Here is a 24314-nt window from a genome sequence, read left to right as displayed (position 1 = left end):
CAACAACTGTATGTATGTATATTAAGAGTCAGAAACAGGTTTATTCCCAAGTAGGTTTACACATAATGGAATTTGCCATGGTATACATGGTGCACATAAACCCAGTTAAAGAAGAGAAAAAGTAAGAAAAACAACCAAAAAATTAAATAAACTATTATAAAAAACTATTTAAAAAAAATGATTTACATGAAATCTGGATATTACATTGCATTTAGCTGATGCTTTTATCCAAAGCGACTTACAATAAGTACATTCGACCAGGAAGACACAACCTTGAAGAAAACAGAATCATATAAGTACATCAGGTTTCATAGAGCCAAACATTTCAAGTGCTACTCAACTGGCTATAGATAAGCCAGTCCTTTATTAGTATATAATTGCTCTTTTAGCAGTTCTTTATTAGTAATTATATCGCTCGAGGTGGAGTCGAAAGAGATGAGTGTTCACGGATATACAAATAAACTATGAACAGTATATTAATGCAAATAACTCAAAATAATAAAATACAATAATACATGTGCAGCATTGTTATGGTAAGTCAACGTGAAATGTTTTTTATATGAAAATATCTACTTTTTATTTTTGTGAATTCAAAAAGCCTTTTATATGTCCCCCCCCCCCCCCCCCTTAATCTCAGTGCGGCCCCCCTAGCAGCCTACACACTCGCTGTCTCCGCCCCTGTAGAGCAGCGCTGTGAGAGCCCAGCTCCTCCAGCCCTACTGTACCGTGCATGGCCTGCTGCAGCTACAACTAGTGGAGGCAAGAATGACACCGGCGCTCCCTTGCAACAAGACAACCTGATCGTAAGAACGGATCTCTTTTTATTACATTTGACAAAATACACACAATGATGGCGCGTGTCATTGCTCCTTCACGGACACGTTTTATCGAGACTGCTTTCACATTCATTGCACTATGGGGCAGTGCGCTTTCCATCACTCGGTACTCTATTCCGGAGGAGATGGAAGAGGGCTCCTTTGTTGCCAACCTGGCCACAGATTTGGGTCTGGATGTTCGCAGTTTGGTGCAGCGCAGCGCAAAACTCGATGTCATTCACAGCAAAAATTACCTTGACATCAACAAAGAAACAGGGGAGCTGCTAATCCGCGAGAAGATCGATCGGGAGAACATATGCATGACTAAAACAACCTCGTGCTTTCTGAAAATGGATGTCATACTTGAAAACCCAATTCGTATTTTTAACATTGAGTTAGAAATCATGGACATCAACGACAACGCGCCTGTGTTCCGCAGGAAGACAATGCACTTGGACATATCAGAGGCAACCCCTCCCGGTGAGAGATTTTCATTGACAAACGCCGTGGATGCGGACGTGGGGGCGAACTCCATCAAAACGTACTATCTCAGCGAAAGCAAGTACTTCAACATCGACATACAAACGGGCAGCGATGGCTCCAAATATGTCGATTTAGTGCTGAACGGTAATTTAGACCGGGAGGAGCAATCGGTTCATAATTTGATTTTAACCGCTGTAGATGGAGGGGTGCCTCCCCGCTCCGGCACAGCCAGCATCGTTATTAACGTGCTTGACATCAATGACAACGCCCCCCTCTTCAGTCAGCCTGTATTTGCAGTGAATTTGTCAGAGAACGCGGCTGCAGGAACACTGGTCCTGACCTTAAATGCAACAGACTTGGATGAAGGCACAAACGCTCAGTTAACATACTCATATACACTGTACACCTCGGAGAAGACTCAAGAGCTCTTCTCACTTGATCCAAACTCTGGAGAGATCAAGGTGAAAGGGGTAATTGACTATGAGGAGAGTCAGAGTTTTGAGATGCACATCCAGGCCCAGGATGGAGGGGTGAACCCCAAGTCTGGGCACTGTAAAGTCACTGTGTTCGTCACAGATTTGAACGATAACTACCCTGAGGTGACCATTAAGTCTGTGAAAAGTGCCCTGACAGAGGATGTGGCTGTTGGGACGCTGATTGCGGTGGTCAGTGTCAGCGATGGTGACTCTGGGGACAACGGGAAAGTTGAGCTTACTTTGAATCAACACGAATCCTTACCATTCCTCCTGAACAAATCCACAGAGGGTTACTTTGAGCTGCTTGTTTCAAAGCCACTTGACAGAGAAAAAGTAAGCAAATATGACATCACACTGAGGGTGACGGACAAAGGCTCGCCGCCCCTAGCTGAAAACGAAACCATCACGTTAGAAATTCATGACGTCAATGACAATGCACCCACGTTCCCCAAGTCCTTTTACACTATCCATGTCGTGGAGAACAACCAACCAGGGGCCTTATTGACATCCCTTAGTGCGTTTGACCCAGATCTCAATGAAAACCAGTACTTGGTTTATTTCATAATGGAGAAAGAGATTGTTAACACGTCTATGTCAATGCTGTTTTCCATCAACCCAGAGAACGGAGACCTTTATGCCCTGAAGACCTTCGACTTTGAGCGAGAGAGGGAATTCCTTTTCCACATCGAGGCTAGGGACTCTGGTGTTCCACCGCTGAGCAGCAATGTGACAGTTCACATCATCATTCTGGACCAGAATGACAACAAGCCCCTCATTGTGGCGCCTTGGCGGGAGAGGGGTACTGTCGTTGAGGAGGTGATACCGAGGTCTACTGATAAGGGGCACCTGATCACCAAAGTGATCGCCATCGATGCCGATTCTGAGCAGAACGCTAGGGTCACGTATCAGCTCCTGCAGATCACTGACTCAACCCTCTTCAACCTGGATCAGTACAACGGGGAAGTCCGGACGACGAGAATGTTCAGCTACAGAGACCCGAGGCAACAGCGGCTGGTAATTGTCGCCAAAGACAACGGTGACCCTTCTCTCTCCGCCACCGTCACCATTCAGATATCAACGGTGGAAAACGTCAGGTCCTTTTCAGAGACCACAGAGTTGCCACTCGAGTATGACGTCTTCACAGACCTCAACCTGTACTTAGTAATCGGGTTAGGGGCTGTGTCGTTTCTGCTGCTGATAACCATCTTGGTTATTATTGTGCTGAAGTGTCAGAAGCCCAATCCAAAGGTCATCAAGATCCCCCAACCCAACAGGAACAGTGTGATCAGCAGGAACAGCATGATCAGCCAGAGAAGTTCCACCATCGCAGATTCCACCCTGATCTCCAGCGATGCCTACTGGTACAGTTTGTTCCTCGCAGAGACCAGGAAAGGGCAGGTGGTCGTGAGACAGCCCATCATTCCCAAAGGAGCTGGGTATTTTGTGTCCAGCATACCCAGGAGCATAGGGCCGAGTGAGACCACAGACTCCAGAGCATCCACACTGGAGGTATGTATGTTATAAATACTTTGTGGGTGCTTACAGACAACACAGAGTGGCCGGAGTGACAAGGGTTACAAAGTCAACTAAGTTATGTGTTCAGAGGAATATGTTGTGATGCTTTTTCCCCCTGTAAGGCCAACATATTTCATAGAGTTAACTGTGGATGTACGTTGGTAGTACTGTTGATAGTTTTTGCAGGTACCAGGCCTATTGCATGATTGAATAATATAACATATTTGCTCTGAAACAGGCCGTTGTGCAGAATGAGTACTTTTACTCTTTGTACTGCAAGTACATGTTGATGATTATACTTTTCTACTTTCACAGAAATAGAAGTTAGAATTCAGGTCTCTCTACACTGTGGTATTACTACTTTTACTTAAGTACCTTTATGAGCATTTCATCCACCTATATAGATACCACACTATGCACAGTTTTACACAAAAAAACGAACATGTGTCTATAAAGTGCACTTCATTGATAAACCTGTGGTTCCCAAACTTGTTGGCCTTTTATTCTTTACCAACACACTCTGTATGTGTCAGTTTATGTCAAAGCATCTTGAATAATTTGGTTAAAATAACTGTTAGTGGCTTGAAAAGTTCAAATGATCTGGTGACCCGCTGAAGGGTGATGAGTGAATCTCATAATATACAGTCAGTGATATAAAGTTGTTAAAACTAGCACCACCGCAATAACATCAAAATGCTATTGCACATTGATTAGTATTAAGAAAGTAATTATGTCAAATACAGTATGTTAGTATGATTCCAGTGGCAATATTTTGTTCTGCAAATTCTTATCTACACGTTTGGGATGTCAGATACAGGACTTGTATTTGTACTGAAATACATGTGCCATACTTTTCTTAAGACAAGGATTTGAGTTCTGGGCATTTTATTGTCGACCCTGAGACCTGAAAAACAGGCTTGGGCTTAATAGGTTAAGACAAGGATGTGAGCAACTGTAACTCTCATACCTACTTCAAAATGCATTTAGCCATGAACTAATGACTGAAAAAACAACCGTTGTGGAGGAAGTCCTCAGATATTTATTTATTCTAGGCAGCTGATTATATGATTTTATCTACATTATTTTTGCACATTAGTGAGTAGCTTGATCCCTCTAGGATAAATACATTCCTTTTGATACGAACATATACTAATTAATTTTGTGATTTGGTATTGTTGATCTGGAAAAGTATCAAATAAATGTAGTGTAGTCTGAGATGTCGTGGATTAGTAATATATAAAGTAGCAGAATATGGAAATACTTGAGTAAAGTACAGGACCTCACAATTATACTTAAGTACAGCCCTCAAGTTACTTCCACCAATGAAAATCAAAGCTGTATGTTTTAACTATTATTATTTATGTTGTGTCTGGCTTATTAGCATGGCAACAAGGGTGCGGAAAAAGTATACAAATGTGAAAATACTGCATTATCCACAGCATTTTTCTGTATTTATATATTTATAATTGGCAGTAATTTACCAATTTAAAAAGGCAGCATACAAAAAATCGGTGAAATAAGTCACAACTAAGAATAACAGCACTGTCATGTTGATGCTCATCATCAGGGTATTTCTGGTGCAAACCACCTGCACTCCATTGCATAATTAGGCCAAACAAATAACCCCCTGAAACAGAACACATGCCACTGTTCTATGTCTTATGTAGGTCATTTATTGCAGATGCATAACACACAATCAGATCATAACTGGTGGGTGTGAAATAGGGGGGAGTTACTTCAAAGAAGCCCAGACATGGAGGGATTCTCTTCAAGGACAAGAGATATCGCTGTAATGAGACGCATCATGCGGGGGGTCTGAAGAGACTGCTGCTCACAGGCAGCAGACTGTTATCAATGTGGAAGCGCTCAAACGCATCCAGATGTTGTTTGCTTTTACACAGATGGACCTGCAGACTGAACCCGAAACAAGTGGTCTACTGAAAGATTAAACCACATGAATATGCATGAATGTACGGGTGCATGTTGAGGGTGAGATTTGTGAACGATGTGAACTGAGTGTAACCCGTAGCACTGAACTTGTCTCTTTTTTCTGTTCTTAAGTACTCAAAATGAAAGGAAGTCCATTCTACAACTGGAGGTATGCTGGTTGCTAACTACATTCTGTAGAGCCGCTATAATTGTGCAGACATTTTCTTTCTATTTGGTATACATTCTTGGTTTGGCTCAAAAAACGGTGCCAATATGGTGTAATCCTCAACATATCTTCCTGATTGAATACAGCAAAAACGATTATTTCAATTGTCCGGTTCGTCTGTGTCTTTCACGAATACAACATTTTGCTCCGGTGCGAGGCTATTGAGAGCAATTTAAATTGGCCAGTCTCTCAAGTGCAAAAACCTTTCAGCTCACGGAGAGCAGAGATTAGAAAGAAATTGGCTGCTGGTCAGACCTGTGTCGCGCACATCTGGCTAGCTTGGCGGAAAATCAGGGCAAATTGATGACGCAGATTAAAAAAGAAAAATGATATCAAGGAATGATTTGTCCCACATAGTTTTTCTCAGCATGTAACATACCTGAGAGCACAGACCTACCAACCATCTCTTTGCACATGAGCTCTGTCCTATAATACAAATATGGAGCCTATCCTTTTTTATTTCCTGTAATTACGGCCTACCAAATACCAAATATAGCATTGTGATGCCTGCCTGTGCATGCTTTAAATACACCCTTTGCTTCCCTATTTGGATTTTTCATATTTTACATTGGCCATTAGTTACAATTCTAAGGGTGATTTGGTTAAATTCCTCAACAACCGATTTGAAAAACTATATAGAAAAAAGTGATCAACTAATCCCTGAATTGAAATGTCCCTGATGGTGGCAGTAACCAGTCACAATCCATTGTTGCATGAGTGAGGACTTTCTACAAGTGAATATGGAGGTTGACTTTCTATGTTTGCTAATTCTATTTTCTGTCTTTAAGCAGCAACCCAGAAGAGAACTGCCATGATATTATCATCTCTTCATGGAGCTGAAATCCTTCCCTGTGACTCACAAAGAAGAACTGTCCTCCCTCTCTGTCCCTCGGCTGCCATTTCTCTCCAGCTCCTCCGATCCCACCGCTCAAACATCGACCACGAACCACCTCAGCTTTCTACCTTCTTTTCTCTTCTAAGCATGGGTCTGCATGATTCTACAAGAAAATATTTGGACATAGAATTGAAATCATTTATGGCAGGGTATTTGGACATGTCTAGAGTTGCCTCATGTAGTCAATCTTTCTTTCCTTAATGCTTTGAAACTCCTCAGTGGACATATTTGCCTTCTCTCCAGGGTTTTTACGCTGTGTGCTGTAGTTCTAGAAACCATCAGTGGCTCAACATATGCGCAAGTCGTCGTCATTCAACCTCCTTTTTACTAAGGGTCAAAACACGCCTATTCACAAAGACTCACATTAATCAGGGTGAATATGTTTCTTCCGTAAATATGATAAATACTGAACTGTAGCTGGTTACGTCACCGATTCAGGCTTTGCACTTGGTATTTATCTTTTATGAACAATACTTTTTACTATATTAAGAGTCCTGCTGTTGAGCAGGCTGTCAAATGGTTACGTACCAATAAAATAATCAACGCTCTGATTTTTTTTTTACAATGTTTGTTGTTCTCAACAGTATTGAATGTGTGAACATGACAAAAAAAGAATGAAAGAAAGCTGTAAAATGGAGAAAAAAAAAATATAGGAGATACATTGTTTCTCTTTTATTTTGATTGTAGATATTTTAGCTCTATAGAAATTATAAGGAGAAATACTTTTTACCCATGTAATGAAAACTTGCATCTGGCTTTATTGGGGAAGAATATACTGCAATATTGAATTTACTGAACTGTTGTCACGTTCAGAATCTAGCATATACTGTTTCAGCCTCTCTTGTTGGGGCGAGAGAGCCAGGGTGAATGGGGGAGGTGTGTCCTCAGATCAAGTTTCTTTAGTTGAAGGACGCTTTGACATCACAACATGGGGGCGGGGCCAGAGTGTAACACGTGAAAATTCAAACATGATAAACTATATTTTTCAAAAAAAGGGGGAAAAGTGTATCAAGCTTTTGCTTTTCACACGTGTAAGCTAGTATTATCCCAATTTAATTTCCACTGATTAAGCTGGCAGTATTAACTGCATCATTCCTTGCACACAAAATAATCCATTTAAATAATTAACTTTCCAAAGCAGTGGAAATTTGAAAAAAAATATTTTGTAATGAAAAATACTCTTGGTTATCGGAAAAGAGTAAAAAAATATCCAAATGTATTAATCTTTGCCATGGTGCAAGGAAATATAAGGCAAGGTATTGTTTTATGACTATTCATGTTTTTATAGGTATTTTATGTATTAACTTTTAATGCTGCTTTCGTGAGCTTATTCCAGGGTGTTTTCTGTTGCTTATTTGTAGTTTAGTGCATATGATGTTGTTTTGATAGTGTACATAAGTTACTATTAAGAACTAGAGTACTTTGTTGACCTCAAAGGTAGCGCTGTTGCACTACTGTGAAGCCCAGGACTTTCCTTCCCCAGAAACAAGGAGCTCATTAGGATCTTATTAGGGTGCTAAATGATAGAATCTAATTGGCTGATGGGATCCTGTGAATAGTGGTATTTGTAGTTGCGGTATTCTAAGTGATGACTCTGCAAGAACACATAGACAGTGCAGTATTAAGCAAGTGACAGCACTTTGAAATATGCACCAGATCTAAATGTGATGGCAGCACGCACACAGTAATGCAGCGAAGGAAGAATATTTCCATAAGTATCGAGCTTCGTATTCTGAGTCGGTGAAATCTAACCCCTCTCCTCCTCTCCCACTGTTTCCTGGTGTTAGTGGCGCACCAGGCTTCCCAGACATGAACACAGCTGGTGGTCTGTCCTAAGACTAAACACGCCATCACGTAATGAGGGATCTCTTGCTGTGGGGAACATGGTATGTGTGCAATCAATGCCTGGTTCCAACAGTGTTTAAAGAATTAATGAATTGCACATGCGATGAGCTCCTTGCGTGCCTTCTGCTTTGTAAGAGATATATGTGACTGTTGATGAATGAAAAAAAGACATGTCATACAATATTACAAATGACTGTGAGGGCTGGGGTTGTTCTATAGATTAACTTTGGATGTAATAGGATTGTGAGGAAATCATGTCTCAATACCCAATTGAGTTGTCCTGATTGTCAAAAACAAGCACATTTTATCTAACATTTCTACGAAAATCTAAAGTGAAATATTCTGAAAGTAGTATGGAAATATTGCTTCTTAATTACGCTAAAAAAAGCTTAGTAATTTTCATTTTTTTAAAGTATTTTATCCATAGAAGAGTATAAAAAGTAGGCTTTACCATGTGGGTATTTCTTCAAGACACATTTTTCTTTATTGAATTACCAGAAAACATGCTGTATCGCGTTATATGACCTATGTCGCGATATACAATATCTTAAATGGCATATCATGATATACAAGTATGAAGTTACCTACTGTATATCGTAATATGCAATACAAAATGGCATGTATCATGATATACAAGTATGGAATTACCTAGGCCTATCATGATATACGAAGTAGGAAATAACACATATCGTGATATATGAGATATGAAATGACATATATCAGGATATACACAATTGGAAATGACTTATATCGGGATTTCCGAGACATGAACTTCCCTATATCCGGATATGAAATGTTAGCTGTGTTGCCCAGCCCTAGTCACAGTACCCCAGTGATAAAAGACCTTGAATCGCTAAAGCGTTGTTGGATAGGGGCTCAGCCTTTCGGGTTTCAAAACAGATGTTCTATTGAAAACCGGTAAATGCATTTACTGTAAATTGAACCGCTTTATACTTTGTGTTTTTTATACAGTAGACTGTTTTGATATCTTCTGTCTTCACTGTGATCAAATGGCACAGAAGGTGCTTGTGCTTGGTATAGTAAAAGTGTGTCATTTCTCATTTGTACACAGCTCACTTTTATTTCTCTGCTCATTTGCCAGTCAGATTGTACTGGAGAGTATTCTTCGAGAGTCGCATCAAACCTAATCCAGTTCCGTCCCACTTAGTGGATCAAAGAAAGTATGGGAGAGAATGGTCTTGCTTTATTTTCAAGTCTAGTTAATTGTCGATTTTTGATGTCGCTTATTTGGCTTAAATGTTCTGCCTGATCATGCTAGTTTGAATAAAGCTTTTTAATCTGTCTTTCTGTCTTTTCTGTGATGAAACTGAGTTATTGAGGAATGTGACACACTTGCTCCCTCGCTCTTAAAATTCTCTTGCATGCACACACTTTGACCCAATTCTCCGTACAGCGCGCTGTTCAAGTTCTTGGAAAACTGAATAAAGGGAGATGTGGCTGCAGTTCAAATCGCGGAAGCACACAAATAATAGTTTTGTCAGGATTAATAAAAGTCTGTTTTCTCTGTGACCATGCTTTCAGTCTGCAGTCCTACAGGAGACTGGTGCGTGAGAGCTCGATGCATTTCCATGGAAGAGTCTCATCATAATCAATGGCATCTATCTGTCTGACTAGGAAATTCTCTGTTTGAAAAGGACGTGTTCACACTCCAAAAAGCCAGAAAGATTGTAAGTTAAATGAGAACTGCTTTTGAAATGTATTAAAGCGGCTGCATTTCTGGAAGATTACATTTAAAATATTCCAAAAAGTTCAATTTCGGATGTTTTTCATGTTAATCAGGGTTATTCTTACTGAACTGACATTATTATACAATATTGCTTTCGTGTTAATAATACAAATAGGATACAAAATATAGCACCTTTAAAAGCTCACTATCTATTGGAGGAATATTTTGGGTGCTTTTTTGGTACAATTATGGCGACATGCTGTTCATCTCCTTACACTCATATTGTGGAATGGAATAAAAAACACACAGAAATAGCAAAGTTAAAAGATGAACTTCACTAAAAGCATACATTTCTTTCTCAAATGATCTTTAGATATTGCGATATTGTGAAGTAACAATCCGAATTGTGACCTCAGTGGCTGAACATAGAATATGAAATTCAATATATGTTGGATAGATGCTGAACTAAAAGCCACCACTCATCTCACCAGCACTTTGTTGTTCGAGCACTACTCTGTTAAAGGCCTTAAGCTGTACTTGTGCTGTGAAAGAATTGGGAGCAGGTCGGAGGAAGTAGTGCACCTTTGGCTACGTCCATGTGTGCTGAGCATTGCTGTATTTCTGCCAGTGCTCTTTGCAATGCTGGTGCTGTCCATGGTTCTGAATGTGTCCAGCTGCGATAAAGCAGGACACTGGGGTGCACAACACTGCTTATTATCACACTCTTTACTTGAGGAGGAAATTAGATTTTAAATCTGTTAAAGTATTTACTCTGCAGAGCTGCAATTTCACACATTATCTCAGTTACTTATTTGTACTGAATGGTATGTAAGAATAGCATGTAGGGCAGCGGTGAAAAGCCACCCACGTCTCCGGCTTCTTCAGGAATTCAAATAGTATCAGTGGTGAAGAATAATAAATGGCAACTCAGGTGGATTATCAGGCTCTGGGTTTTCTTTCACACACATGTCCCAGTGATGTCGTGTTAAAAAATAGAAAAAATAGATTTAAAAAATGATAACTGATATCCTCTCATGGCTCAACATTTATTGTAGTTTAAGTGATTTGTAAAACAAATTGGAGTTTACTACTCCCCAACACTGGTTGTGATCAACCTTGATGATAATGATATAATGTTAACTATGCACATATTCTAATCTGTAAATAAACCAACCACCTCTCAAGTTGTGTAATCTCCACCCTCCTACATTCATATTTTGAGTGTAATTCATTTTCTGAAAAAAAGACAAAAAGCAATGTAACATTCACAGACTTTCTTCTGGCTATTTCTCTATTTCCTGCTTTCACAGGGCTCTAGGCCAGATGTGAACCCGGGGCCATGGGTGTCAGGATTCAGCCAGAACACACCAAACCAGGTGAGCTAGAGTACCAGAGCGCGCATTGGCTGTTAAGTGTGGCGTTTTTTGTTTTGTTGTTCACCTTTGAGACCTTAAATACTCCTGTTTCTCCAACTTTGCAGATTTTCTCTTTCAGTCATTTTATATAGCCTTTCAATCAATGTCACCTGTGTGCTGAACAGTTTAGCAACTGCAACTCCTTTCTGTAAATCGTACTACACTATACGTTATTTCAATTGTTCTTTTTGTAGGATTTTTCACAAATTGGCCGAGACACGAAATGCACAATAAACAACATTTAAGATTAATTGTACTGAGAGCATTTTATTTTATTTCTTTTTTCTATAGACATCACAAAAACTTATTTATTTTTGTAATCTTTTTAGTAGCTATTAGCCCTGTTGTTAACTTAATAATAATAATAATAATAATAATAATAATAATAATAATAATAATACATTACATGTATAAAGTTACTATAAATACTTGTATTTGTATGGAGGGTTAGGGTGCCAACAGCAGCTGTGTAGCCACTTAACCTACATATGGCAGAAAAGCAGCCGCCTTGAATACTTGAATACCTTGAAATGAGGTGGTCGAGTGGACTGATAGCAATGCTCTTGAAATCAACACCAAGAAAACTGAGGAAATCATTTGTGGCTCACCATCTGACTCCCATCAAGTCCCCATGGTCATCCATACAGATGAAATCAAGCAGGGAGTTTCATACAAATACGTGGGTGTAATGATTGACCATCTGCTGCCATGGAAGGACCACATTGAATCTCTGAGCAAAAGGACAAAACAAAGAATTTATGTTCTCCGCCGTCTTAGGTCTTTTGGGGCGAGCAGAGAAATTCTTCTGTTGTTCTTTACATCTGTGATCATGTCCATTCTGCAGTACTGCAATACTACCTGGTACAAATGTTTGTCAGCAGCTTTAAAAAACTGCTCCACCTGTTAAAAATCTGCTCAAAGATTGTTGGTCAACCCTGTCAGAGACTCTATGACTCAGCCTATCATAACAACCTGGTGAGGCTGTCCAACAACATCATCTCTGACCCAAACCATGTTCTGAACAGTGAATATGAACTGCTACCATCTAATCGGAGATACAGGGTCCCACCATTCAATAAAGTCAGACTGAAGCATCCTTTGTGCATCAGTCACTCCTCACAGTAAACACAGAGCTGAATCAGATCAGATGCAGCTGAAGGCTCTTTGAGCAGCTTTTCTCTCACTGATTGTGCTGTTATGTTAAATGTTTGTTGTTTGTGTTTCATGTATTGTGTCTGGATACTTGTCTGTTGATGTTGGACATGGAGCTGCTGTGACGCAAGTACAATGTCAGACTTGACAAATAAAGTAATATCGTATCGTATTTCTCCTGTCCACAGCGAATGCATTATCAGATGATGTGTGGTCTTGGAAAGGTTTGCAATTAGGCAGTCCATTATACATCAGGAATACTTTACACGGTGATGTTGTCTTCACAATAAGGAAGGCGTGGTTTGCACAGAGCTCAGCTGGTAGAAAGCATCGTATCAATCCAGTAAGTGTGTTTCTCTATTGAACACTGTCTGTTTCACTATGGAGTGCTTCAGAGATTGGTGAAAGCTGCTTAAGCATATTTCAACCAGATTATGTGGATTTGCTCAATCCTATATCGAGATAATATCAAAGTCAATTTTGTGTCAGTTTCAATGTATGTATTTACATGAATCTTGAACTTGAAACTTGGTTCCTGTTCTAGAACGTTATGTAATGTTGGTTAAGTCCTTCACAGTAGTATTTGGAGGCCAGTGCTTGCTTAAAGTAGAAACAGTCAATTCCAGTGTAGGCATGCAGGTATATTAGCAGAAGGAGTTCTCTACTGACCTCTATCTGGGTTTTATCACACATATCATTTAGATATAACATTTAACTGACCAAAAATTAAATCTAAGCTTAATACACATCCCCTTCTTATATTCAATATCCTCTGCAATTCTCATCAAATGTTAACACTGAAAACTAAAGTGCTCGTGGGATTTACATTTGTTATTCATGCTATGTTTAATAATGTTTTTTTAAATGTTTTAAATGTATTACACTTTTATTTTCTACATTTCTACATTATTCATTTTAAAGTCCAACAAATCTTTAAAGCAATCATTAATATACTATGATTTTCAAATAAAACACAGTGGAAAAGTGATTATATTCCAAGTTTCATAGTTTAAGATATGAATTCCCTGTGATGCCAAAAGAAAACATATTTGTTAAAACCATAATGTGAGTACAAATGGACACGTATCAGTCAAAGTGTGCGACAGGCTGAGTGACCCATTTGTTTGAGTCAGTCAGCAGAGGAGATCCTCTGGCTGGAGCCCGTTTGATGCACAATGGGGTCATGAGTGCCAACACCTAGAGCCTGGGAGGATAAAGTGAGGAGGTCTTAGTCCAGAGGTCTTAGTCCAGAGGTCTTAGTCCAGAGGCCAGTCCTGCGCTGCTGGAGCAGAGAGCAGAGTGAGGATAGATGTGTCATTAGGGCCCGAGACACAACAGAGTCAGAATGCAGGACCTATTGTAATCCCTAGAATCATTTATTGGCTAAATAAATCCCTATTTTGAAAGCCTTAAATGTTATCAAAATGTGATTTTATTTTGCAAACTTGTCAGGTTTGGTCAAAGTTGAGAACAGGCAGCCCTTCACTCAGGTTTCAACTAGAAATGTGAAACTTGTAGGTATATGTAGCATGGTGAGACGCACAAGAAAGCCTTTTGGAGACATATCGTAAACTCAAAAGGAAGTCGGCCATTTTGAATGTTATGTTCAATATATGGCACATTTTTGCACTTTTCAGGTCCCTTATTTTAACAACCTCCTGCTACAGTTTTTAACTGATCTAAATTTCAAATTCGGTCAGTACCATTTTTAAGACCTTGAAGAACAAAGGTTTTAAAAAAGCTTTAATTTACATCGAATGCCCCCGAATTGGCATGGCGGTGAAAAAGCGCCTTTCGCGATAAAACAGGAAGACTCTATAAATGTGATTTGGAACCCGCCCTGTAACTTTGACCAGGATGGTCATAATCCAACCCAGTCTCACGGCTATTTCGTGTTATAGTCACGACATTTAATCGATTCGTGTTCACCAACACCATTTTTCCCTTTTTTTCGTGTCACACAGAACGATAAAAGCAATGTATTTCTATTGGTAGTATGTTTCGTGCCTGCTGCACGTCTTTTTGTCCGTTCGGGTCGTGGAAGATCGGAAGCTGTGGGGTTCATAAAAACATCTCCTTACTCAATATCAAGCCGCGATTATTGTTTTTATTTTAAATCGTATAATGTCGGACTTTTTTCGTCGTCTGTGAGCAAAATAAATGGGGCTCAGAGCCTCAGAATACTGAACTCTGTATTTTTTTAAATCTTTTTTTCAATCAATCAATCAATCAATGTTTATTTATATAGCCCAATATCACAAATGTTACATTTGTCTCAGTGGTCTTCACAGTGTGTACAGAATACCAGTATGACAGTATGACACCCTCTGTCCTTAGACCCTCACATCATACAAGGAAAAACTTCCGGAGAAAACCCACAGTTTAAAGGGAACATGGGAGAAACCTCAGGGAGAGCAACAGAGGACGGATCCCTCTCCCAGGACGGACAGACGTGCAATAGATGCCGTGTGTAAATTGAAAAGATAATACATTTACAACATAGGTAGTCCAAATGTTTGGAAATGCATGTGTGTAATAGGAAGATGAATCCACGAGGATATCCATCCAGGACCGATGATCCAGGACCACAGCCACGACTCAAGATCCAGCGCTCGCGATCCAGGACACAGGACCACAGGATCATCCATGACTCCGGATCCCGGCGTATATAGACACCAAAAAGAAAGACATTTGGGGAAGCTGGGTTAATCGGAACATGAGTGTACACGGGTATAGACAGAGAGAAGGAAGAAGTAAGATGTCCCCCGACAAACTAAGCCTATATCAGCAAAACTAGGGGCTGAATCTAATCAGCCCTAACTATAAGCTTTATCAAAAAGGAAGGTCTTAAGCGCACTCTTAAAAACGGATAGGGTGTCCGCCGCCCGAACACAAACTGGAAGCTGATTCCACAAATGTGGAGCTTGATAAGAAAAGGCTCTGGCTCCCATTGTACTTTTAGAGACTCTAGGAACAACCAACAGCCCTGCATTCTTGGAACGCAATGCCCTAGTAGGACAGTAGGGTATAATAATAAGGTAAGATGGCGCCTGCCCATTAAGGGCTTTGTAGGCGAGAAGAAGAATTTTAAATTCTATCCTGTGTTCTATAGGAAGCCAGTGTAAGGCAGCCAGAATAACTAATTTGTTATTCTTTTCAAAATAACACACTGTTATTTACTCACCAATAACACACAATTATCCTTGTTTTTATTTATTTGTTTAATTCCATAATCTCAGGCTTTTTTGGCGTCCGTCAGGAACTGAATTTCAAAATAAAAATAACCGGAAACAGACGTAGGCGATACACAGCCCCTGAACTGATTACCCAAGATCCTCAGCTATGGTTTAAGCTCGCTGATTGGATGTTTTAGCCGCAATGCATGTAGGGATATGGTGTTCATGCCATATCAAATTTATTTTTATTAAAAGAAAATAATACTTTATTCCGAGTGTTTTTTCTTTTCTCTTTGAAAGTCATCACATAACGGCATTGAAATACACGGTTCGGCTGCATTACATATTACAGATCTGCCGTAGTTCTTTACTTATAGAGGCCTGATGAGAAGACCTTTGGAAAAACTGGAAGAAATGCCGCCGAAGCTGAATACTTGACGTGGATCATAAATATATCAACAATTAAACAACATCTTCAATTTCTCTTCACACAATACGTCTCCTTGCAGTATCAACACTAATTCGGCTGTCTTTTACATTTGATCTAATTCGTAGATAGGTTATATTTACACCATAACGGTGCACAGCTGATAGAAAAGGACTGTAGTTTTCAAAGATATTACTGATTTTCTTTGAATGTAAGAATGTAAATACTGAGTCTGAAATAGTATAGCAATATGCTGTAAAATTATGTGAAAGCATGAATAAAACTACACATCTTCAGATGTTGTACATACATAAGTGTCCTACACTAATAATACAAAGTTATTATGGCTGTGTGCACCTTGTGTGCACCTCCTAGTGGTTAAAGCACGTTATTGAATTATTGTTTTTATGTGTTATATTTGATGAAAAAAATATTAAGAGTACATACTTTCATAGGGGGAAAGTAGAAGGTATGTGATAGAAATATAGAATATAAAAAAATCAAGAAGATACTATAAGTGATCTCTACAATAACACAGTTTAGTGCAGGATGTACACAGATATTAATAGGAGGAGGTGCAAAACAGAATAACTAATTAACCTTTATTTAAACATTAAATAATACTTTAGATTATGGTCTTCTTGTAAATAAGAAAAAAACTACAGATAAATATTAAGCCTGACAAAGTACTTAACATCTAATATATTGCTTTCCTGCAATGTTAACTATGTTGAAGCACTTATTTTAACTGATATTATACATATGAATTATACTCTTATGTATGTAGATAGAATAAGAAATGTGCAGAATTTGAATATGTTTAATGGTGGAGGTACACACATATTGATAGATGTAATGCACTGTTGAGGAACCTCAGCTGTGACCCAAGTTTTTCATTCATTGCATAACTACACCGTAGTTGATTATGATATGTCAATAAACCTTTGAAAATCTTGAAATCTTGAAAGGGATGTGCAAAATAGCCATAATATACAGTCTTTAATTAACTATTAGTGGAGAATAACGAGTAATGAATATACTTTATTACTCGTTTCCATTCATGTCAATTGCAGATACATGTTTAGTCTTCTCAAGCACCAACTATCAAATATCTCTCCTTGACAATCACCTTACCTGAATTGTACTCAGGTGTAACTAAAGTCTGATTTAAGGGTTGTTTATATTTCACATCATTAATCAGAATCTGCAAAGTAACTCAAATAAATGCAGTGGAGTAAAAATACCAGGTTAACCTCTGAATTGTAGTGGAGTAGAATTATAAAGTAACAATGAGCTGTCATGTGGGTATATATTAATGCTGCGCATTATGGACACAAGCGATTTTCACCCATTTATTAATTATATGTTTTACATTTGATAACACCAATGTGTTTAATAATGGCAACTTCTAATTGTGGGAAAAACGAAAATGTTCAGTAGAGACGTCCCATAGAACATTTTGCGAAACACAATAGCCAGCATGTGTAGTTCTGGGGGGGCATTCGATTCCAGTGTTGGATAGTCTGGCGTGGTTTCGTTCCATTTCAAACAGCTGTTTGACGCTCGGCGTAACCTTGGCGCACTGCCACTCCAACATCAAATCCCAGAGCTTGAAGATTAATCATGGGTACAGTAGTCCTAAATGATAGCTGGGGATTATGGGTAGTGTCATCCGCCATCCTAAACTCAGAAATGTTTTTCGGATTTGATATGGCATTAACACCATATCCCTACAAGCATTGCGGCTAAAACATCCAATCAGCGAGCTTAAACCACAGCTGAGGATCTTGGCAAATCAGTTCAGTGGCTGTGTATCGCAATGATGCTCAAAATGTCTCTTATAGGCCTACGTCTGTTTCCGGTTATTGTTATTTTGAAATGCAGTTCCTGACGGACGCCAAAAAAGCCCGAGATTATGGAATTAAACAAATAAATAAAAACAAGGATAATTGTGTTTTATTGGTGAGTAAATAACAGTGTGTAATTTAGAAAAGAATAACAAATTAGAAGGAAAAAAAGATTTTTAAAAATACAGATTTCAGTATTCTGAGGCTCTGAGCCCCATTTATTTTCCTCGCGGACGACAAAAAAAGTCCGACATTATACGATTTAAAATAAAAACAATAATCGTGGCTTGATATAGAGTGGCGAAGTCCCTCCCCTTCCGGGGGACCTCCATGGGACCTTATTTCGGAAAAAGTATGTCTTGAAGTCAATGGAGAGAGAAAGATTATCTTTTGATCCTGTTTGAATTATGCAACGAATTACATGATGTTTGTCAATTTAAAAGATAATTTTGCAAGTCAAAAAAAAAAAAATGTGCCGTAAAATTGTGAAGCAACACATTTTTTTATGTGAAGCGCTCAATGAACTACATCTCTGGTCTTGCATACGTCACCAACACCAAGATGGCCGTCACGTTAGCACATTTCACCTCTTTCTTTCAGAATGAGGTGGAAAGTATTAAAAGAGGTGAAAATCACTACAAGTCTGGCCATGTTGAGAACTTACACAAAAGGGGAGTTAGTCGGTTCCAGCATGCGGGACTGGCTTTACAAGGTTTCGGTGAGTAACACGAGTGTAATGTGTAACGTTAATGTCAGCTAGCTAAATTCACTTACACGACTCTGGGATTTGTAGTCTTTCTAGTCGCGTATTTTTCATAGTCTTATATTTCAACAGTTTTAAGACAAACTGTGACTTTTTGACATGGAAATGATTTTTTAAGATTGACAAACATCATATGTGTAATTCGTGGCACAATTCAAACGTGATCGAAAGATAATCTTTCTCTCCCCATTGACTTCAATACATGATTTTTCAGAAATAAGGTCCCATGGGGCGGATGTAGATGGGCGTGACTTCGCCACTCTATTGAGTAAGAACATGTTTTTATGAACCCCACAGCTTCCGGTCTTCCAAGACCCGAACGGACAAAAAGACGTGCTGCAGGCACGAAACACACTACCAATAGAAATACATTGCTTTTAAAATCGTTCTGTGTGACACGAAAAAAAGGGGAAAATCGTGTTGGTGAACACAAATCAATAGATTAAATGTCGTGATTATAACACGAAATGCCGTGAGACTGGGTTGCATAATCACACAAAACTCCCACTCTTGTTAGTTATGAACTTTTTGTTTGAACAAATAGAAGCAATCCATTCTGAACAGGTGATAAATTAAAGGGGGTTTCTAAATCTGCGAGAGCTGGTGTTATGGCTGCTGGATTTTGAACACCCACTTGTCACATGGCACATTTCCATTGCAGGGCCTCGCTTGGCTTAGTACGGTGTAGTTAGGCCTGGTTAGGCCAGGCTCACTTTATGCTGTGTTTCCATTACAGTTTAGTAGCTGGAGCAGTAACTATAGTAACGCAGTGTAGGCGGAGCCGTGACGTCATCTTGAATGCGAACCACAGAAAAACAACATCAGCCGTTAGCTCTTAGCACTCAGAGCTCACAGCTCCTCATATCTGTTCAGAAACTAGACAAAAGTTAAACAAGTACAAACCACAGACTGTCTGTGTCATGGGGAATACAGTCGCTGGTTTATTTATGTCTGTATAGGCCGTTGTTGTGAGTGTGGACGGTCGGAGCATATACTGCGTTAGCTTAGCCGATCTCCATTTAGAAAACACGCATTTTAAAAGGTCTGTCAGCAGACTCCTCAAAGCATTAATTCATGGTTTTTACTAACCGGTATCAATATGTTGTTACTTCGGCATCATTTTGAAACGTGTATTACAATTAAATCACGGTCAAATATGTTCATCTTGTTGTAGTTGTAGCCCCCTTGCCAGCGATTATCTCTCTCTAGTTTAGCATACTCAGCCCGAATCAACCTGGTTGTTGGCCCGGAAAGAACCTCGATTTTATGGGGCCAGAAAAACTGTGAAATAGTACCCGCTAGCCGGAACTACGCCAAGTGGAAACGCAACCAAAAACGGGCCGGGCAAGGCGCCGCACGCTTAAACCGCGCTCCGCGCTGTAGTGGAAATGCGCCATTAGTTAGTCCACTTTAGTTCTTATTATTTTAGGGCACAAGGTCTGACGGAGTGACACGGGACAAATGATAAATATGCTGTGCAGGGCAGTACAAAGCTGGACACCTGTTCACCCTAACCGGAGGTGGTGTTAGATTTCCAAAACATCACTTTCAACCTCCATGTAAAACATAATGTGGATCCTTGGGGCCTGTCTCCAGCGGTCATGGTGCTTTACTGTTGGGTTGACAGGCATCATGGAAGTACACCAACGTTAATGCATAAGTGAGGGCCCAATCATCACTGCTTGTAGTTTTAATGTGTTTTTATTTGTGATGTGTGAAAAGATAAAGCAGTCATTGCATCAGAGCATAATTGGATTTGCGCAGGTTGTCTCTCTGATTTGTAAATGCAAGCTGGAAAAGACAAATCTATTACTGCATCTGCAAAGTTTTTTACAAGATCTCCTCTGACAACAGTACACATTCCCTTGGGACCCAGTGACTTGATGCTGACCCGGTGGCCGGCTGAAGCTTGATGGCGTTAAGTGCAGTGCGATTTGGGCTCCATTGAGTGACGCCTGTGGCAGGTTTTTTCACGAGTGGCTGCCCTTGCCAAGGGGTCACTGCTGCACCAGTTTGTGTTGGCTGTGTCAGAGGACTGCGTGTAAGCTGGATTTCTGCCAACATGTCTGGTACTGTTTTGAACCTGCAAGAGTGGTTTGTGAATTTGAATGGATTAGGCAACTGGTATCACATGTGATGAACAGACATTGAATTGCATATAATGTCAAATGTATATTTGAAATTGCACTTGTATGTTTTTCTGTTGCATGCCTAACATTGCATCCATAGCCTTCTCATTATTTTGGCATGTAGAAACGCACTGTTGTGTGTGGGTACAGTACATTACATTTAGAATGTTAATCAGAACTGGCTGATACATTCATCAAAATGTTGTTGCTATGGAAACACATGTTCTGAGTCTTATGCAACAATCTAAAATGGTTCCTGTAACCAAGCAGGTGAACAATCAGAATGCTCTGTGAATGCAATTGCTTTTTTGACAATATTTATACTATAATAATATATAATATAATTGGTCTGTAATTGGTCATTTCCAGATGTCAAGCTTCAACACTAGTACTGGCTTTTCCCCCTAAATTAAAGTATGTATTAGTATATTTTTTTCTATCATTTCGACCACATTACGATGCATCTTTCCTGTTTTGCTGATATTGATATAATGGGCTGTATCTTTTAGTTGACATGTATAGTATAAATGTGTTTTTTTCTAGTGAAAATATGTTTTATAACAGCATCTTAAAATAATTTGGGCTCACTGTGCATAGATTACTCAAAGCCGCCACTATATGACTCTCCTCCATTAGATGTATTCACCCAGTGATCTATTCTGCTCAAGGCTCAGCACAGCCTTGCCCTGCCAGCTATTGTGACCGACTTCACTTGTCTATTTTGGACGGATTTCCCAGACTCCCTCAGATTCAGCTCAAATATGTAGCTTGACTCTCACAGTGTGGTGGAGCGTTACATTTTTTTATCTTCACCGGTTTTGCTGCACATGCCAGAACATTATGGATACCATTCTTTGTGACTCAACTAAAGTTATGTGTGTGCCATATTCATCATTCCAGTTTCCTTTTTGGCACATGAAGCAATGTACTAAGGCTGCTCATTAGCTCACTGTCTGATCATCCGATCCCACATTTTACACAAGAGAGGCGATGTTACTGACCTAGCCATCTATGTTTACTCAAATTGTTGTGCAACATGCTGCCCCCTTTTAGTAAATTAGATTGCTTAAAGGTGGGGTATGTAATTCACTTCAGAAACACTTTTTGTTATATTCCATGGAATGCTCTTAACATCCCGATAGAAATGAATATATTAAATGCTTTGACAATAAACACAACACAAAAATGTCATCTGTGGAAGCCGTGGCGCTGTAAAAAGCACGACCAATCATTTTAGCCGGCCCGGCTAAAGTAACTGGATGGCCTACCTGCCTGTCAGCCTTCCATCTGTGTACAAACTTATCTCGTGCCCTCATTGGTCATGTGCGCGTTCGTGTGTGTTGGAGGAGGGGCTGTGTAAGGAAGTGGCAGATTTTTTCCGGCTGTGTATTTTCAAATTCTAGCGCACTCGAGCTGGTTTCTCCAAAATTACCTACCCCACCTTTAAGTACATTTGAATATGTTTTCATGTTGTCCTGTTGTAGAGACAAGACACCTATGAGCACATCTCTGGTAAAGACTGGTAACAACTATTTTGTACAGATCTGTTGGTTATATCACTAATAAATTAACAAAATCACACACACCTTTGACAACGAATGTCATGGATAACCCTATATATGACTTTTATATAGATGTTTTACTTTCTTGCATTGGTTTCACTTCTAATCCCTTTTATAGAGATAAACACACATTACAAAAACAGATATTTTCCTTAACTGATGTTAGCAGGAGCATATGTATTTAAATGTAGTCTGTGATATTTTTTTATTTTGTGCTTCATTATCATTCCTTTACACCCAGCCATGTTGTGTGCATGCATAACTGCATTAACATGGGATTTCCCTCATCTGATTAACACGTCCAGTTATAGATTATATTTGAATCCAAGTAACTAGGGGCTGTGACATTTTCCAGCTCTGCCATGAGTATATAATAATTAATACTGGAGTAAACCATACATCTCCACCTCAATTACATTATACATTTGACTGGATTATTATTTTACACACAAATATACCCAACAAGGTCAAATGCACATTGAAAAAACATACTTCCCTTTGCGTGCAAACATAGCCAGTAAATATACATGTATTACATTTGTATACATAATGTTTAATTATGTCACCTCACCCATCCTGAGCCTGAGGAACTGACCCTGGTGCAGAAGTTACTTCTTCGCTGATGCTTCTTTTGTCATGCAACCTAACGTGCAAGCATCTACTTAACAGTTGAGAAATATGAGAACAATTCAAACTCCATTTCTGAAAACGCCACTCTGATGCTTTTGCATAAACGTATAATGCCTCAGAACTGCTATCTCTGTGTTTTTACCATCTCTCTACAACGTTAACTGGACTTGGAGTGATGCATGATCCAAACTTCCTCCATTAATGTGGCATCAACACCTCCTACTCTTTTCCAACATAAAATAGATTATGTAGGACTACAATTATAGACAACAATATGTGACAAAAGAGCTGGTGAATTTTATTTAAAGGTGACAATGAAATTCCACTAGAATCTACCGACCAGGGTTTGGGCCACACTCCACCAGGAAATGTAACAAATGGTCACTCACAGCCAAAGAAAATGTGAAATTACATGAAACACAAAAGTAAAGATAAAAAAGAGGCAAAAAAGTACTTAACCACGCATTAAAATGGCTCATCTAGTCATGTCACCATATGGTGTACTGTACATACTACCAAACAATAAGAAGCCTCTGAAATCGCAAATAAAAAAGGAACAATTAAACAATGAGCCAGTATTTGCAACACACTGACATTTGAACCAAAAGACAATTTAAATATCTAAGTTCACTTAGGAGAACATGCTGCCTCTTACATCAGTGTAAACTCTTGCTTGTGTCTCCCCTATGTTACAATTTGTTTCCCTGATTTTTTTAACAATCAACTGCAAGGTTGGAAAGCAAATCCCTAGAAACAGCTAATGGAATAATTGAATATTTGCATTTATTGAAGAGTAGAAATATAAGAATAAACCTTAAAAACATAAGATACATATTAGTGTTTTAGCTTGATCTTCCTCTGATAAAGACAACACGCTCAATCCTGTATGTTGATTAATGCAGCCTCAGTATTTATTTATTTAACATATTCTGCACGCTCTCCGTTATTCCCATATAGTATACCCCTATATCACGTTTCTCTTCGGGATACATATCATAGAGAGGAAATGAGACTGCTTTATGGGGTCCACCACCGGCATCTTAGATATGATTATGTGACCTGACAGTCTGAGGTCTGCCTCTGACAGTGATCCATGTGGAAGGAAGCTTGTGATTGTCAGTGCAATGCTTTCTTTCTTCTGCGCCTTGCCCAAATGCTCGCCATGCGGGATGGCTCACAGAATCGCTACCGGCAAATGAACCATCTTCATGTCTCCAGCATACAGACAAAGGGAGACACACACAAGCCGGTCCCCAAACGTGCCGATGTATGCGACCACGTTTCTGCTTGTATCTTCCATGTTGGGGGGAGGTCCCGGTGTTAAATAGTGTGCAGATGAGCC

The 24314-nt window shown here is 39.3% G+C and overlaps 1 protein-coding gene across 3 annotated transcripts; it reads left to right on the top strand.

The window, feature by feature from the left end:
• The first annotated feature begins 713 nt into the window (after positions 1-713).
• Positions 714-9454, top strand: LOC117458119 (protocadherin alpha-C2-like). Of its 3 annotated transcripts, XM_034098386.2 has the most exons (3): positions 714-3283; positions 5351-5387; positions 6236-9454. In XM_034098386.2, exons 1-2 carry the CDS (start codon positions 848-850, stop codon positions 5360-5362), a joined length of 2448 nt encoding a protein of 815 aa, XP_033954277.1. In that variant the 5' UTR covers positions 714-847; the 3' UTR covers positions 5363-5387; positions 6236-9454. The 3 variants fall into 3 exon arrangements, with proteins under 3 accessions (XP_033954277.1, XP_033954276.1, XP_071061612.1); XM_034098385.2 differs by lacking the exon at positions 5351-5387; XM_071205511.1 differs by lacking the exon at positions 5351-5387 and having other exon boundaries at positions 6233-9454.
• The last annotated feature ends 14860 nt before the right edge of the window (positions 9455-24314 follow it).

Source organism: Pseudochaenichthys georgianus, chromosome 14 (assembly GCF_902827115.2).
Source record: "Pseudochaenichthys georgianus chromosome 14, fPseGeo1.2, whole genome shotgun sequence".
Lineage (NCBI taxonomy): Eukaryota > Metazoa > Chordata > Actinopteri > Perciformes > Channichthyidae > Pseudochaenichthys > Pseudochaenichthys georgianus.
Note: the sequence above shows the minus strand (reverse complement) of the source record. Positions and strands in the feature narration are given on the sequence as shown.

Bases quoted from the DNA above. Each gene is read 5' to 3' on its own strand.
- LOC117458119 (XM_071205511.1), top strand. From the start codon at position 848: ATGATGGCGCGTGTCATTGCTCCTTCACGGACACGTTTTATCGAGACT. The intron at 3,284-6,232 runs GTATGTATGTTA...TCTGTCTTTAAG, and splicing joins CCAGAGCATCCACACTGGAG to CAGCAACCCAGAAGAGAACT.